General features: G+C 47.3%; 1 protein-coding gene across 25 annotated transcripts in view; it reads right to left on the reverse strand.

The window, feature by feature from the left end:
- LOC143923526 (uncharacterized) overlaps positions 1 to 16,359 on the reverse strand; it is a 213,321-nt gene that overhangs the window by 18,482 nt on the left and 178,480 nt on the right. For 23 of the 25 annotated variants that reach the window (XM_077447270.1, XM_077447271.1, XM_077447263.1 and 20 more), the window contains one exon: positions 1,640 to 1,745. The exons of 1 other annotated variant lie outside the window; for it this stretch is intronic. In XM_077447270.1, coding sequence (XP_077303396.1) covers positions 1,640 to 1,745 — 106 coding nt within the window. Of the gene's footprint in view, positions 1 to 1,634; positions 1,746 to 16,359 lie in introns of all 25 variants that reach the window. One more of the 25 variants, XM_077447250.1, reaches the window with a different exon arrangement.

Raw genomic sequence — 16,359 nt, forward strand, 5'->3', positions numbered from 1 at the left:
CACTCAGCAGTCTTCAAGGGATGGTTTTCAGTCCCCAGAAACCCAAGGAGTTGTACATGGCTGGAAGGAGATAGTTATGGATCATGTGATCCTTAGTGACCCAGAGTATCTGTGAGGGGTAATAGTGTTGTGGCACCACCACCCAAGGCCCAATTTTTCTGTTTAATAGGGGCGTGTAATTAAAATTTTTGATATAATATTTCACAGCAGGGCCCGTTCCTGCTCCCACCAAGAGAAATTATGAGGGCTTACAGTGTTCTGGTACCACCAATACCTAAAGCCCAATTTTCTACAGTGAGTATATAGGGCAGGCCGTATAGTATATATACTGCTGTTCGGAGTATATAGTGCCTGCAGGCCCCCCACGTCATTTGGTTTTTAATTTGGGTGCGGGGTTCCCCTTAATATTCATATAAGTTCTGAAGGGCCTGGTATGGATTTTAGTGGTGACATCCACGTCATTTTTTTGGTATTTTTGGTATTTTTATCTATATTACCAAGACCCAACAATTCATTACAGTCACCAGTAGTTTTAAATTACTTTTTTTCCTTTAGAAATTTAATTTTTCTCTTGAACTGTTCTAAACACTGCAAACGTGCCACTTTACAGGCATACTATAGACACCCCCCAGGCACAATATTTAAAAAAATATTTCTGATCAGCTTCCCTGTCTCTGCTGAAGAAAAGCATCCCCACAACATGATGCTGCCACCACCATGTTTCATGGTGGTGATGGTGTGTTCAGTGTGATGTGAAGTGTTCATTTTCCGACACACATAGTGTTTGCTTTTAGGCAAAAAAGTTCAACTTTGGTCTCATCTGACCAGAGGACCTTCTTCCACATGTTTGCTGTGTCCCCCACATGGCTTCTTGCAAACTGCAAACTTTCTTCTTGCCACTCTTCCTTAAAGGGCAGATTTGTGGAGAGCACGACTAATAGTTGTCCTGTGGACAGATTCTCCCACCTGAGCTGTGGATTTCTGCAGCTCCTCCAGAGTTACCATGGGCCTCTTGGCCACTTCTCTAAAGAATGCTCTCCTTGCCCGGCCTGTCAGTTGAGGTGGACGGCCATGTCTTGGTAGGTTTTCAGTTGTGCCATACTCTTTCCATTTTTGGATGATGGATTGAACAGAGCTCTGTGAGATGTTCAAAGCGTGGGATATTTTTTATAACCTAACCCTGCTTTAAACTTCTCCACAACTTTATCCCTGACCTATCTGGTGTGTTCCTTGGCCTTCATGATGCTGTTTGTTCACTATGGTTCTCTAACACACCTCTGAGGGCTTCATTGAACAGCTGTATTTATACTGAGATTAAATTACATACAGGCGGACTCTATTTACTAATTAGGTGACCTCTGAAGGCAATTGGTTCCACTAGATTTTAGTTAGGGGTATCAGAGTAAAGGGGGCTAAAGACAAATGTGTGCCACACTTTTCAGATATTTATTTGTAAAAATAAATTAAAACCATTTATCATTTTCCTTCCATTACACAATTATGTGCCACTCTGTGTTGGTCTATCACATAAAATGGCAATAAAACACATTTATGTTTTTGGTTGTAACATGACAAAATGTGGAAAATTGCAAGGGGTATGAATACTTTTTGAAGGCACTGTATTTCTCTGTTACCTTACTTTGGTTGTTCCTGGGCTGGACTTGGTCCTCCCATTGTATCTGCATTCTGTTCAGTGTTATGTGACTTTCCTGGAACATCTTTGCCTTGTTTTCTTATTTTCTTTGCTGGGGGTTGAGAGCATGATACAGTATCATCATTTGGTATTGCATCTTTGGCAGTAGTGTATTTAAGTTTTGTTCTGGCCTAGGCCTGAATAAATTTGTGCACCCCCTAACTTAAATATGACCCACCCCTACCCATCAAGGCCACATCCCTTCCTGTTTAAGACCCAGTCTGGTATCTGTAAACCACACCCCTTCCCCTTTAGGCCCCGCCCTTTTACTCTTTGAGTGGCCCTCAGTGCAGCCTATTAGTGCCCATCAGTGCAGTATATCAGTGCAGCAAAGAATCCTTTGAGGAACAAATCAGTCAGGCAACATGGATGGTTGAAAACCATAAATCGTCATAAGCGGAGACAATCAGGAAGCGATATTGATGGCACTATTGTGAGCAAACTCCGCCCAAGGGAAGGGGTCTGACCAGTTGTTATGGTGGTCAGAAATATAGCAACGTAGAAACTGCTCCAGCGCTTGGTTGGCTCATTCTGCAGGCCCCATTGGACTGCGGGTGATATGCAGAGGAGAAGGAAAGCAGAATTCCCAACTGTGCATGAAAGGCTTGCCATAACCCGGAGACAAACTGGCTACCCCTGTCCAAGATGATAACTTTGGGGAACCCATGTAACCGAAAGATCTCCCGAGCAAAAATGGATGCCAGTTCTTTGGATGTGGGCAACTTATTAAGTGGAATACAATGTGACATTTTTGAGAACCAGTCAACTACCATTAGAATCACTGTGTTGCCCTGGGAGTTGGGTAACGCCACAATAAAATCCATAGACAGATGGGTTCAAGGCCTCTCTCCATTGGGTCATTGGGCATGGGTTGTAGGAGGCCCACTGGAAGGTGTCATGGTGTCTTATGTCGCGTACACACGAGAGGGATTAAGTCTGACAGACTTCCAACGGAGTTCTGCCGGAGTTCCGGCGGAGTTCCCACAGAGTTCTGGCGGACTTTTCGACCGAGCGGACTTGGCCACACACAATCACACTAAACTCCGACGGAGTCGAACGTGATGACGTACGACTGGATTCGACTAAGGAAGTTCATAGCCAGTAGCCAATAGCTGCCCTAGCGTCGGTTTTAGTCCGTCGGAGTAGCACACACACGAGCGAATTTTTCGAAGGGACCGGGTCCGGCGGAGTTCCGTGGGGAAAATTTGAAGCATGCTTCATTTCTAAAGTCCGTCAGACTTTAGCTAAGCTAAAGTCCGTTGCAGCCCACACACGATCGAATAGTCTGACGGACTCAGTCCCTCGGACTTTGGATGTTGAAAAGTCCGCTCGTGTGTACGGGGCTTTACTCTAAGCACACACGCAACGAGCGACTATGAAGGCCGTTGCATCAGTGTGGAGTCTAGGCCACCAGAATTGTTGAAAAATAGCCCAAAAGAGTTGATTCTTCCCTGGGTGGCAAGCTGCCTTGGGAGAATGGTAAATCTGGAGCAAAGCAGTGTGGAGATTCTCAGAGACAAAGCAGTGGTTACCATGTTACTAAGGAGGAGAATGGATCTGATCGGCAAAAATTCTGTCACATAAAGGTAAGGTGGGACTAGTATGAACAGTGGCCAGAATACAATTGGGAGGTATCACAGGAACAGAAACCAACTCCATCTTGGAAGTGGAGGAAAACTGTTGCAACAATGTGCCAGCCCTTACATTCTTAGTACCAGTTAAGAATGAGATCGTATGTAATGTAATCTAATTGAAGCTTGACAGAAAAAGAGCCCATCGCACCCTTCTGGGGCATAAGATTTTTGCCTCAGACAAGAATGTGAAATTCTTATGGTCATTTAAAATGAGGACTGGCACAGTGGTACCTTCAAGGAGATGCCTCCATTCTTTATGAGCTAAAATGATAGCTAACAATTATCTGCCCCCAATCTCATAATTGCATTCTGTAGGAGACATTTTCTTAGAAAAGTAGCCACAAGGATACATAGCGCTCTCAGAGGTAGGATGTTGAGACAGAAGGGTGCCTACTCCAGTCTCAGATGCATCAACCTCAAGAGTGAAGGGTAACGTAGGATCAGGATGTGCCAGTACAGAAGCTTAAACAAAGGCAGCCTTGAGAGACTCAAAGGCTTTAATGGAATCAGGAGACCAATTCTGTGGGTCACGTGGGTTATACAGTGGTGTGAAAAAGTGTTTGCCCCCTTCCTCATTTCCTGTTCCTTTGCATGTTTGTCACACTTAAGTGTTTTGGAACATCAAACCAATTTAAACAATAGTCAAGGACAACACAAGTAAACACAAAATGCAATTTGTAAATGAAGGTGTTTATTATTAAAGGTGAAAAAAAATCCAAACCATCATGGCCCTGTGTGAAAAAGTGATTGCCCCCTAAACCTAATAACTGGTTGGGCCACCCTTAGCAGCAACAACTGCAACCAAGCGTTTGCGATAACGTGCAATGAGGCTTTTACAGCGTCCTGGATGAATTTTGGCCCACTCATCTTTGCAGAATTTTCCTAATTCAGTTACATTAGAGGGTTTTCGAGCATGAACGGCCTTTTTAAGGTCATACCACAACATCTCAATAGGATTCAGGTCAGGACTTTGGCTAGGCCACTCCAAAGTCTTCATTTTGTTTTTCTTCAGCCATTCGGTGGTGGACTTGCTGGTGTGTTTAGGATCATTGTCCTGCTGCAGAACCCAAGTTCGTTTCAGCTTGAGTACACGAACAGATGGTCGGACATTCCCCTTTCAGGATCTCTTGGTAGACAGCAGAATTCATAGTTCCTTTTATCACGGCAAGTCTTCCAGGTCCTGAAGCAGCAAAACAGCCCCAGACCATCACACCACCACCATATTTTACTGTTGGTATAATGTTCTTTTTATGAAATGCAGTGTTCCTTCTACGCCAGATATACTTGGACACACACCTTCCAAAGAGTTCCACTTTTGTCTCATCGGTCCACAGAATGTTGTCCCAAAAGTCTTGAGGATCATCAAGATGTGTTGTGGAGAAATTGAGACGAGCTTTGATGTTCTTTTTGCTCAGCAGTGGTTTTCTCCTTGGAACTCTGCCATGCAGGCCATTTTTGCCCAGTCTTTTCCTGATGGTGGAGGCATGAACGCTGACCTTAACTGAGGCAAGTGAGGCCTGCAGTTCCTTGGACGTTGTTGTGGGGTCTTTTGTGACCTCTTGGATGAGTCGTCGCTGCGCTCTGGGGGTAATTTTGGGTGGCCGGCCACTCCTGGGAAGGTTCACCACTGTTCCATGTCTTCGCCATTTGTGGATAATGGCTCTCACTGTGGTTCGCTGGATTCCCAAAGCTTTGGAAATGACTTTATAACCCTTTCCAGACTGATAGATCTCAATTACTTTCTTTCTCAATTTTTCCTGAATTTCTTTGGGTCTCGGCATGATGTGTAGCTTTTAAGGATCTTCTGGTGGACCTTACTGTGTCAAGCAGCTCCTATTTAAGTGATGCCTTGATTGTGAACAGGTGTGGCAATAATCAGGCCTGGGTGTGGCTAGAGAAATTGAACTCAGGTGTGGACAACCACAGTTATAGTATGTTTTAACAAGGGGGGCAATCACTTTTTCACACAGGGCCATGATGGTTTGGATTTTTTTTCACCTTTAATAATAAACACCTTCATTTACAAATTGCATTTTGTGTTTACTTGTGTTGTCCTTGACTATTGTTTAAATTGGTTTGATGTTCCGAAACACTTAAGTGTGACAAACATGCAAAGGAACGGGAAATGAGGAAGGGGGCAAACACTTTTTCACACCACTGTATGTGGGTCATATAAGTCAGGGGGTTGATCAGAGAAGAGAAGTTATGAATTCATTTCTGATAATGATTGGCAAAGCCAAGAAAGCCTTGTAGCGGATGTAGACCCATAGGTCGAGACCACTGTAGAACTACAGATAGTTTCTCTGGGTCCATCGAAAAACTGGCAGTGGAAATGACATAACCCAGAAATGTTCACGATGGAGCTTGCACTTCTCCAACTTACAATACATGTTATTATCTTTCAGCCTCTGTAGCACATGGGAGGCATCTGTGTGGTGGCTTTCTAGGGATTAGAATATATGAGAATATCGTCGAGATAAACCACCACACATTGCTGCAACATATCTTGGAGGACATTGTTGATGAATTCCTGAAGAAACTGCAGGAGTCTTGCAAAAATGCCATTACGAGGCATTCATAATGTTCTGTCCTGGTATTAAATGCAGTTTTCCATTCATCTCCCTCCTTGATCCTCACTGGATTGTGTGTCAGATTACCTGAGTGCAGGTGACAGATGTACCCCATGGGGGTCTGGAGTACACCGCAAAGTATTGGACCCTATGGCTGACTGTTGCGGATGGAGCCCTGGGTGGTCCAGGAAAGCAGGTATTCTGGAGCACCCATACGGATCAAACTGGGAGCTCGAGCATGAGACTTCCCAGGGTGCAGAATATAAGAGCCAGCAGGTGGTCACCAGGGCCGCTGATGGTGGGAATGGACTTCGCAGCAGTCTGGCTCCAGGTCGCAGCCCCCAGGGTCTCCCAGCTCATGCTCACAGTAGAGTACAGGAAGGTAGAGAGGAAGCAACAGACTGCGACAACAAGGAAAGTCAGGATATAAGCCAAAAGGTCAAGGCAACAACCAGATAGGGATAGTCAAGGAACACGCCAAAGGTTGGGATATGAAGCAGACGAGGACAGTCAAGAACAAGCCAAGGTCGGTAAATAGGATCAGACGTAGGACACAGAGCAATTCACAAACACGGAACCCAAAACACACAATATTGATCAGCAGAGCCGGCTTGCAGCTCACAGGTTAATATAGAGTTCCCTGATAGGGGCTGGGGTGGAGCCATGCTTTGAGGAGAGATTAAGCAGCCAGGTGAGAGTGACTGGCCTCTTAATCTAAACACATGGAGAGGTAAGCTGACAGACAAACATTACTGCATAACCATGATAGTGTGCCCCTCTCAGATCGAGCGTCATAAAAAACTATGCTCCCTTGAGGCGGTCAAATAATTCCATAACCAACGGAATCGGATAAGCGTTCCTAATCGTGATGCGATTGAGACCCCTATAGTCAATGCAAGGTCTCAGTTCACCACTTCTATTTCACAAAGAAGAAGCCAGCACCAGCAGGAAATGAGGATTTGCGGATGAACCCTCGAAAAAGTGCATCCGCAACATAGTGCTCCATGGCTTTATCCTCCGAGACAGACAAATGGTAATCCCTGCCACGAAGGGGCGTGGCACCAGGTTGAAGTTCAATTCCGCAATCATATGACCGGTGTGGAGGCAAACTATCAGCTTGACCTTTGTCAAAGACCTTGCTAAAAGTGTGGTACTCCTCTGGCAAGGAAGAGAGTGAAGAGGTGCACAAGACCTTAGCCACTTTCCGAAAACACGTTTTACTGCATTATGGTGACCAGGAAAGAACCTCAGCGCAAAGCCAATCAAAAGTAGGGAAAGGACTTGGATTATCTCATGGTGAAGTGCCCCTACGGCCATGGTCAACAGAGCAGTCTCCTGAGTAGGGATGAGCTTCGTGTTCGAGTCGAACATACGTTCGACTCGAACATTGGCTGTTCGTCCGTTCGGCGAAATCTGAACATTTTGGTCCGTTCGCGTCAAATTCGCGTGGCGCTCACGGCCCACAATGCACTGCGATGGCGCAGTGCATTGCTGGCTCATGATTGGCCAAGCATGTACTGTGACCCCGCATGCTTGGCCAATCGCAGCGCCAGCAGCGAGGAGAGCCATGATTAGCCACAGGCAGGATGCCTGTGGCCAATCATAGCTCAGGCTGTGTAGTGCATGCCCCACACTATATAAGGCCGCCATCGCGGCGGCCTCGTGTAGTGTGTTGGCGTCTGAAGCAGTGGGTGTTCTGTGTACCTTCAACACAGTACACACCGATCGTTTTCGGCCGATTTTCTATCTTGCTGTTGTGTAGTGGTTATTGTCTGCGTGCCCTGACCGCAGTATACACCGCTATATTCACCTCACCTATATAGCTAGTGATCTATCTTTAATAATAGAGCTTGCAGTCAGTAGTGTTAGGAGATAGTGCGTGCTGTCTGCGTGCTCTGTACCCAGTACATACCGCTATAGCCACCTACATAGCTGTTCTCTATTTGAGCCCACTTGCCATCTGCAGGAGTTATTGGAAGTTGTGTGTGCCTCCAGCACAGCACAGTATACATCTGTATATACCCCTTTATCTTTGGTGTTCTCTGGTTATTGTCTGCGTACCCTGACCGCAGTATACACCGATATATTCACCTCACCTATATAGCTAGTGATCTATCTTTAATAATAGAGCTTGCAGTCAGTAGTGTTAGGAGATAGTGCGTGCTGTCTGCGTGCTCTGTACCCAGTACATACCGCTATATTCACCTACATAGCTGTTCTCTATTTGAGCCCACTTGCCATCTGCAGGAGTTATTGGAAGTTGTGTGTGCCTCCAGAACAGCACAGTATACATCTGTATATACCCCTTTATCTCTGGTGTTCTCTGGTTATTGTCTGCGTGCCCTGACCGCAGTATACACCGCTATATTCACCTCACCTATATAGCTAGTAGTAGTGATCTATCTTTTATAATAGAGCTTGCAGTCAGTAGTGTTAGGAGTGCGTGCTGTCTGCGTGCTCTGTACCCAGTAGTGTTAGGAGATAGTGCGTGCTGTTTGCGTGCTCTGTACCCAGTACATACCGCTATATCCACCTACATAGCTGTTCTCTATTTGAGCCCACTTGCCATCTGCTGGAGTTATTGGAAGTTGTGTGTGCCTCCAGCACAGCACAGTATACATCTGTATATACCCCTTTACCTCTGGTGTTCTATAATAAAGGCATCTGCAGGAGTTAGTGGGTGTTGTGTGCCTCCAGCACAATATACACTACCCAACTGCTGTTTTACCCAACTCCCTTCAGGCCATTACCATGTCTGGAAGGCCAGCAAGGAGAGGCAGACAGGCGCGAGCCGATAAAAGAGGGCAAGCAGGCTCTGTGTCTAGAGACAACAGTGCTGGTCGTGGACGCGGTGCATTGTCATCAGCACGTGGCCATGGGACATGCTCGTCCTTCTTTTTGGCAGCTTGACATGTTGAACCGCAACATGCCAATGACTTGGTAGAGTGGATGACCAAACCCTCTTCATCCTCCTCATCCTCTCTCACCCAGTCTCAGGGTAGTAGCAAAGCAGCTGCCAACGCATCGTCTTCCCTCCTCTCAATGTCATCATCAGTGACTCCTTCCCTAGACCCACCACGTCCTCCTGAGGAGTCTCCTGAACTCTTTGAGCACAGTGTTGGGTACATGCTCCAGGAGGATGCCCAGTGTTTTGTGGGCTCTGATGATGACACTCAGCTAGAGGAAGGCAGTAGCGTGAGCGCAGAGAGAGGGGATGCTCAAGAAGGACAGCAATCTGGCAGTCATGTTCCACAAGCTGCAGCATACTGCCAGGTTTGCTACAGCGATGAAGAGGGAGGGGATGATGAGGGCACTGACTCCACGTGGGTGCCTGGAAGGAGGGAGGAGGAGGAGGAGGCACATGTCCAACGAGGCAGGATGCCCTCCGGGGGCCAGCTTAGGGGCAGCACACCGACTGAATCACACCGCAGAGCTCCGCCTGTGCAGGGCGCTGCCTCTGCGCGTTATTCTAAAAGTTCTTTGGTGTGGGCCTTTTTTGAGACGAGTGCATCAGATCGCACCGCTGCTATTTGCAACATATGTCTCAAGCGTATCTCACGTGGCCAAAACATCAGCCGCTTGGGCACCACATGCTTGACCAGACATATGTTGACCTGCCATGCAGCTCGTTGGCAAGCGTACCTCAAAGACCCACACCAAAGAACAAAGCGGACCTCTCCTTGCTCCTCATCAGCTGGCATCTCCAACCCCACTAGACCTTCAGTCCTCTCTGAAACCTGCTCTGAGAGGAATGAAGGTGTAGAATTAGTTGTGTCACAGCCAAGTGCTTCCGGGAACTCTGCTAGCAGTACACCCACGTCCGATTATAGCAGGCAAATGTCCCTGCCCCAGCTGCTGGACCGGCGGAAGAAGTTCACTCCCAGCCATCCACATGCCCAGCGGTTGAATGCTAGCTTGGCTAAATTGCTAGCACTTCAACTGCTGCCTTTTCAGTTGGTAGACTCGGCCCCCTTCCGTGAGTTTGTACAATGTGCGGTTCCTCAGTGGCAGGTCCCCAAACGCCACTTTTTCTCATGGAAGGCGATTCCGGCTCTCTACCGGCATGTGGAAGGCAATGTCCTTGCCTCGCTGGACAGGGCGGTCAGCGATAAGGTGCATATTACCGCTGACTCATGGTCCAGCAGGCATGGACAGGGATGTTACCTGTCTTTCACGGCCCATTGGGTCACTCTTCTGGCAGCTGGGAAGGATGCAGGACAAGGTGCAGTAGTGTTGGAGGTTGTTCCGCCACCACGCCTCCAAAATGCTACTATTGGTTGTGACACACCTCTCTCCTCCACCCCCTCCTCTTCTTCTTCCTCCATGGCCTCTTCCAGTGCTCTGTCCTCAGAACCAGCGGTGCTCCGTAGGCGTTCCAGGGGCTACGCAAGTACGCAGGCAAAACGATGCCATGCCGTGCTTGCGCTGGTTTGTTTGGGGGACAGGAGCCACACTGGGGCGGATGTTTTGTCAGCTCTGCAGGGGCAGGCCGAGAGGTGGTTGACGCCATGCCAGCTTAAGCCAGGAATGGTGGTTTGCAATAATGGCACCAACCTCCTCTCCGCCCTCCGACAGGGACAACTGACCCATGTGCCCTGTGTAGCTCATGTCCTTAACCTGGTGGTGCAGCGGTTCTTGGGCAGGTACCCCGGCTTACAGGATGTCCTGAAGCAGGCCAGGAAAGTCTGTGTGCATTTCCGCCGATCATTTAATGCCTGTGCTCGGCTGGCTGAGCTCCAAAAGGAGTTGAACCTGCCCAAGAACCGCCTTATATGTGACATGCCCATCAGATGGAACTCAACATTGGCCATGCTGCAGCGGCTGCACACGCAGCAGAGGGCCATCAATGAGTACCTGTGCGACTATGGCACCAGGACAGGGTCAGGGGAGCTCGGTTTTTTCTCACCACGCCAGTGGGGCATGATCAGGGATGCATGCACTGTCCTGTCACCATTTGAGGAGGCCACAAGGATGGTGAGCAGTGACAGTGCATGCATCAGTGACACTGTACCTCTTGTCCACCTCTTGGAGCATACGCTGCGTGGAATAATGGACAGGGCACTTGAGGCAGAACAGAGGCAGGAAGAGGAGAACTTCCTTGCCTCTCAAGGCCCCCTTTATCCAGACAGTGTTCCTGCTGTGCCACCCATCACACAGGAAGAGGATGAGGAGGAGGAAGAGGAGAAGGAGGATGATTGTGTCAGCATGGAGGTGGAGACTGGCACTCAGCATCAGCAGCAGCAGCAGCAGCAGCAGCAGTCCTGTAGGGATGATTTACAGTCCCAAGAAACACGTGGACTTGTACGTGGCTGGGAGGAGGTAGCTGCGGATCATGTTGTCCTTAGTGACCCAGAGGACTCCGGACCGAATGCCTCAGCTAACCTACGCTGCATGGCCTCCCTGATCCTGCAAAGCCTGCGGAAGGATCCTCGTATTCTTCGGATCAAGGAGAGGGACCATTACTGGCTGGCCACTCTCCTTGATCCACGGTACAAGGGTAAGGTTTCCGACCCTATCTTGCCATCGCAGAGGGAGCAGAGGATGAGACATCTCCGGGAGGCCTTGCAGAAAGGTCTGTGCAACGCGTTCCCAGAGACTGGGAGGTTACAAACTCCTGGTCCTGGACAACGTGTTGCTGAGGCATCGGTCAGAAGGAGCGGTGGAGAAGGTGGCCGTCTGACTGATGCTTTCAGACAATTTTTTAGTCCGCAGCCCCAAGGTATGATCGGTTCCAGCACCCATCGCCAGCGTCTGATTTACATGGTGCAGGAATACCTAGGGGCAAGGTCAGACTTGGACACCTTTCCCACCGAAAATCCTCTGGCTTACTGGGTCTTGAGGATGGATCACTGGCCAGAGCTTGCACAGTATGCAATTGAGCTACTGGCCTGTCCTGCATCCAGCGTTCTTTGAATGATGAATCAGTCTTGGATCACCCACAGCTACCAAGCACCTGAAGCTGATGTAACCGAATATTTTTTTTTGAAATACCACATCCCTTCAAGACTGCCTATGCTGATGCTGAGTGACTGTCCTGTTATGTTGATTGTCTATCCTCTTCCTCCTCCGCTGATATGTTGGAAGAACATTTCTGGTTCTGGTTGATGCCATCAGCCCAATTTTTCTGCCCCTGTTTAACAGGGGCGTTTAAGTACAATTTTTGATGCAATGCTTTGCAGCAGGGCTAATTCCTGCAATCAAACAAGAGTATATGGGAGAGGTTGCAGTGTGGTGGCACCAGCACCAGTGCCTAAGGCCCAATTTTTCTGCCCCTATTTAACAGGGGCATTTAAGTACAATTTTTGATGCAATGCTTTGCAGCAGGGCTAATTCCTGCATTAAAACTAGAGTATATGGCAGAGGTTGCAGTGTGGTGGCACCAGCACCAGTGCCTAAGGCCCAATTTTTCTGCCCCTGTTGAACAGGGGCGTTTAAGTACAATTTTTGATGCAATGCTTTGCAGCAGGGCTAATTCCTGCAATAAAACTAGAGTATATGGAAGAGGTTGCAGTGTGGTGGCACCAGCAGCAGTGCCTAAGGCCAAATTTTTCTGCCCCTGTTTAACAGGGACATGTAATTACAATTCTTGATATAATATTTCACAGGAGGGCCCCTTCCTGTGCCCACCCAGAGTAACGGTGAGGACTTATAGTGTTGTGGCACCAGCACCACAACCACCAAAGGTGAATTTTTCTACCACTGTTCAACAATGGCATGTAATTACAATTCTTGATATAATCGTTCACAGCAGGGCGCTCCAGCGCCCACCAAGAGTCACTTTGAGGGCTTACAATTTTGTGGCAAAACCAACACCTTGTTCCGCCATTTCTGCAGAGCATATAGGGCAGGCCCCTACTTTCAAACATCCAATTTACAAACATCTCCTACTTGCAAACGGAAGGAGACAACAGCAAGTGAGATGAAAAAAGATGGACGACAAAACAAATTACACAGGGGTGATAACCCTTTCCTATGTTTTCCAAAAAGCTTTAAAATAGTTTTTTTGACTGGAGCTACACTTTAAAAATGTACCAGTTGAAAATTACAAACAGATTCAACTTAACACAACAAACCTACACAGTCCCTGTCTTGTTTGCACAGCCTGTATACTGCTGTTCTGAGTATATAGGGCCTGGGGGCCACACGCATTTCCTTTTTTTAATATGGGTACAGGGTTCCCCTTAATATGCGTACAAGACCCAAATAGGCTGGTAATGGGCAGGGAGGGCTACCCATGCCATTTTTCTCAATGATTTTCAACCATATTGCAGGAACCAGATATAACATTAAAACCGCAAGCAGTTTTAAATGGTGTTATTTCCGTTTAATGTCATTTTGTGCAGGGACTGTTCTAAACACGGGAAACACGTGGCACTTCACAGGCATACTACAGACACCCCCCAGGCACCATATTTAAAGAAATATTTCACTTTTTTTCACTTTAATCGTCATTAAAATCAGTGCTCCCGCCAAAACGGCCATTTTTAAAAACATTTTAGGCATTGACCCATGTCCCCTGGGGCAGGAGCCAGGTCCCCAAACCCTTTTTAGTACTGTATCTTGCATATTAGCCGTTAAAATTAGCACTTTTCATTTCGAACGTTCGAGTCCCATAGACTTCAATGGGGTTCTAACGTTCGTTCGATTTTGGGGTCCGTTCGAAAGTTCTGGTGCGAACCGAACCGGGGGGGGGTGTTCGGCTCATCCCTACTCCTGAGTTACACGGGCAGGCTGTAGAGGTCTCCCATCGGCAAGTGGAGTGACACGAAGCTGCAGCAGAATCGTGTGCTTAGACACAAATGTATTATCTATGAATAGGCCTGCAGCCCTAGAGTTGATTAAAGCCTGTGTATCGATGGACGACTCTGGCCAAGAAAGGGTAACTGGAGCTAGAGGCTTATCCTTCAGGATAACTGGAGACATAACAATACCACCTAAGGTCTGTCCCCTACAGGACCTCAGGTGCAAGCGTTTCCTGGACAGGTAGGACAAGACTTCAAAAAGTGACCTGCCTGGTCACAATAAAGGCACAATCTCTGCCTTTATTGAGGGAGGCAAGGGTGGGACTGCAAAGCTTTATTGAGGGAGGCAAGGGTGGGACTGCAAAGTTTAGAGTTAAATGTACAGTAAGCTTTCGCAAGTCCTACTTAAAGGAAGGTCTCTCTCGGAGTCTGGAGTCAATGAAAATGGCAAATGTGATCAACTTCTCCAGATCTGTAGGTATGTCTCGAGCTGCTATCTCATCTGTGATGTTATCCGAGAGACATGAGAAAAAGCAGCCACAAGGGCCTCATTGTTCCAAGTGACTTCTGCTGCCAGAGTACGGAATTCAATGGCGTAATCGGCAACAGTTCTCGTACTCTGATGGACATGAGGCTCGTGTTCTGTGGCTCGTGTTCTAACTGTGGGGGGACTGACTGACTGGGGGTGGAGACCAATCGTTGTTCCTAAGCACACAAATCCCCATTCTGGCTCTGTCAGGGCAAGCGGATCGACTCTTTAGTGACGAGGCAGGCGTGCACGCTCCCTATACCCCTTAAAGCCCTCACCATACAGCTACAGCGATTTGCCATTCTGCCGCCGTCAAATGATGGCGGGCGGTCGGCAAGCGGTTAATTAATGTAATGTTTATAGTATATGTTGGTTGTTGTATTTATATTCTTGTTTACAGTTTGTATTGTTAGGGTAATATGATCAGGATAGGAATGTCCTCCTGTGGGGTATAAAGTATGTGTCTGCGTTTCAATAAAAAGTTTACCTTTGGAGTTTACCTCACATCTTGCCTGTGTACGATGTTTGGGGTAAAAAGGGCTGGTATAAGCTCTGAATCTGCTCGGAACGGTTTGGAGGACAGGAGGCTCTGTTTGGTGGATGGAAGCACCCAATCAGGGTGCCAAAGTGGTTCTGTCACAACCACAATTGTTGCTACAGAGCAGTATGAAAGGGACCTTAGAGTTAACTAACTTCCTGTGCACACAATAAACATTCCTCTGTCAGCTGCAGCTCTCTCACTCACAAATCTGTCTGACAGGGAATTCAAGAGATAAGAGTCTAACTGCAGTTCTCACCCCCACCTCTGTGATACTGACAAATGCAGAAAAATTTTACCTAAAATCAGCCCTTTTGAAGGGATGTACAAAAATGAAAAGAATGCATGTAAACAAGCAAAAAAAAGGGGGACTTGTTTCATCTCTGTTTATCACCTGAGGCTGTTCATTGCACTGGGTATATGGAGGGTTTACATCCACTTTAACCATTTGCTCCTGGAAGATTTACCCCCCTTCATGACCAGGCCATTTTTATGTGATACGGTGCTGCGTTACTTTAACTGACAATTGTGCAGTTGTGAAATGCTGTACCCAAATAAAATGTATGTAATTTTTATGCACAAATAGAGCTTTCTTTTGGTGGTATTTGATCAAATCTGCCGTTTTTATTTTTTGCGGTATAAACAAAAAAAGACAGACAATTTTGAAAAAAACATTGGGGTGATCAAAGGGTCAAAGCTGAGTTTTTTCTTAAAAGTCAGCAGCTACAAATACTGCAGCTGCTGACTTTTAAAATAAGGACACTTACCAACCTGGGTGCCTGCAATGTCCTCACCCGAAGCCAACCCGGCCTTCAGGTCTGGCATCTTTAGTAAGGGAATCAGGAACTGAAGCCTTGTGGCGTTACAGCCTGGTTCCCTACTTCCCTGTGCTTTCTGAATGGTCCTTGCTGTCTTCTGGGACCTGTGTGTCTCCTGGAAGATGGAGGGGGGGGGGGACATGGCATAGATTGCTGCAATCTTTTGCCGGAAGTGGGAGCAAATACCTGTATTAGACAATTATCTGCTTCCCCCTCCCCCCTGAAAGGTGCCAAATGTGACACCGGGGGAGGAATCTGGACAGCGGAAGTTCAATTTTTGGGTGGAACTCGGCTTTAATTATGTGCCCAGCTGTTGTTTTCATACCGTGGGGGAGGTGCTTGTACTAGGGGAATGCTTAGATTAGTCTCCCTGCTTTGCAGCAATACATGATTCATGACTTCTGTATGGACAGAACGGCAATCTGCCTTGTTTACAGGTGCCAGCGGACATCGAGTCCACGGTACCCGCTGTGTATAATCAGATACTCAATACTAGATACGTGATCCGGCACAGCCGTACCACTTTGCCACTGTGCATCTAAATTATATGGTCAGCAATTGGTTAATGCCACTTGGGAAAAGCTTTAGCATAACTTTGGCAAGCTAGAAGCCATTGAGGAGATTTTAGTAAAAAGGTTGCAGCAGTTATTAGGTTTATATACAAGGATACGGGGGTGTGGTGACATCACAGACCAAACATGGACATGGCCATATTTGGTTGGTGATATCATATCACCACCATTCCTCCCTTTTGCTTAGATGGCCAGGAAACTTGTGCTACTTGCACCTGTTTGCATCCTTAACAACCATTGACAGCGGGACTTCACACATGGTT

Source organism: Lithobates pipiens, unplaced genomic scaffold (assembly GCF_037356315.1).
Source record: "Lithobates pipiens isolate NorthernLeopardFrog02 unplaced genomic scaffold, aLitPip1_a1.2 Scaffold_22, whole genome shotgun sequence".
NCBI lineage: Eukaryota > Metazoa > Chordata > Amphibia > Anura > Ranidae > Lithobates > Lithobates pipiens.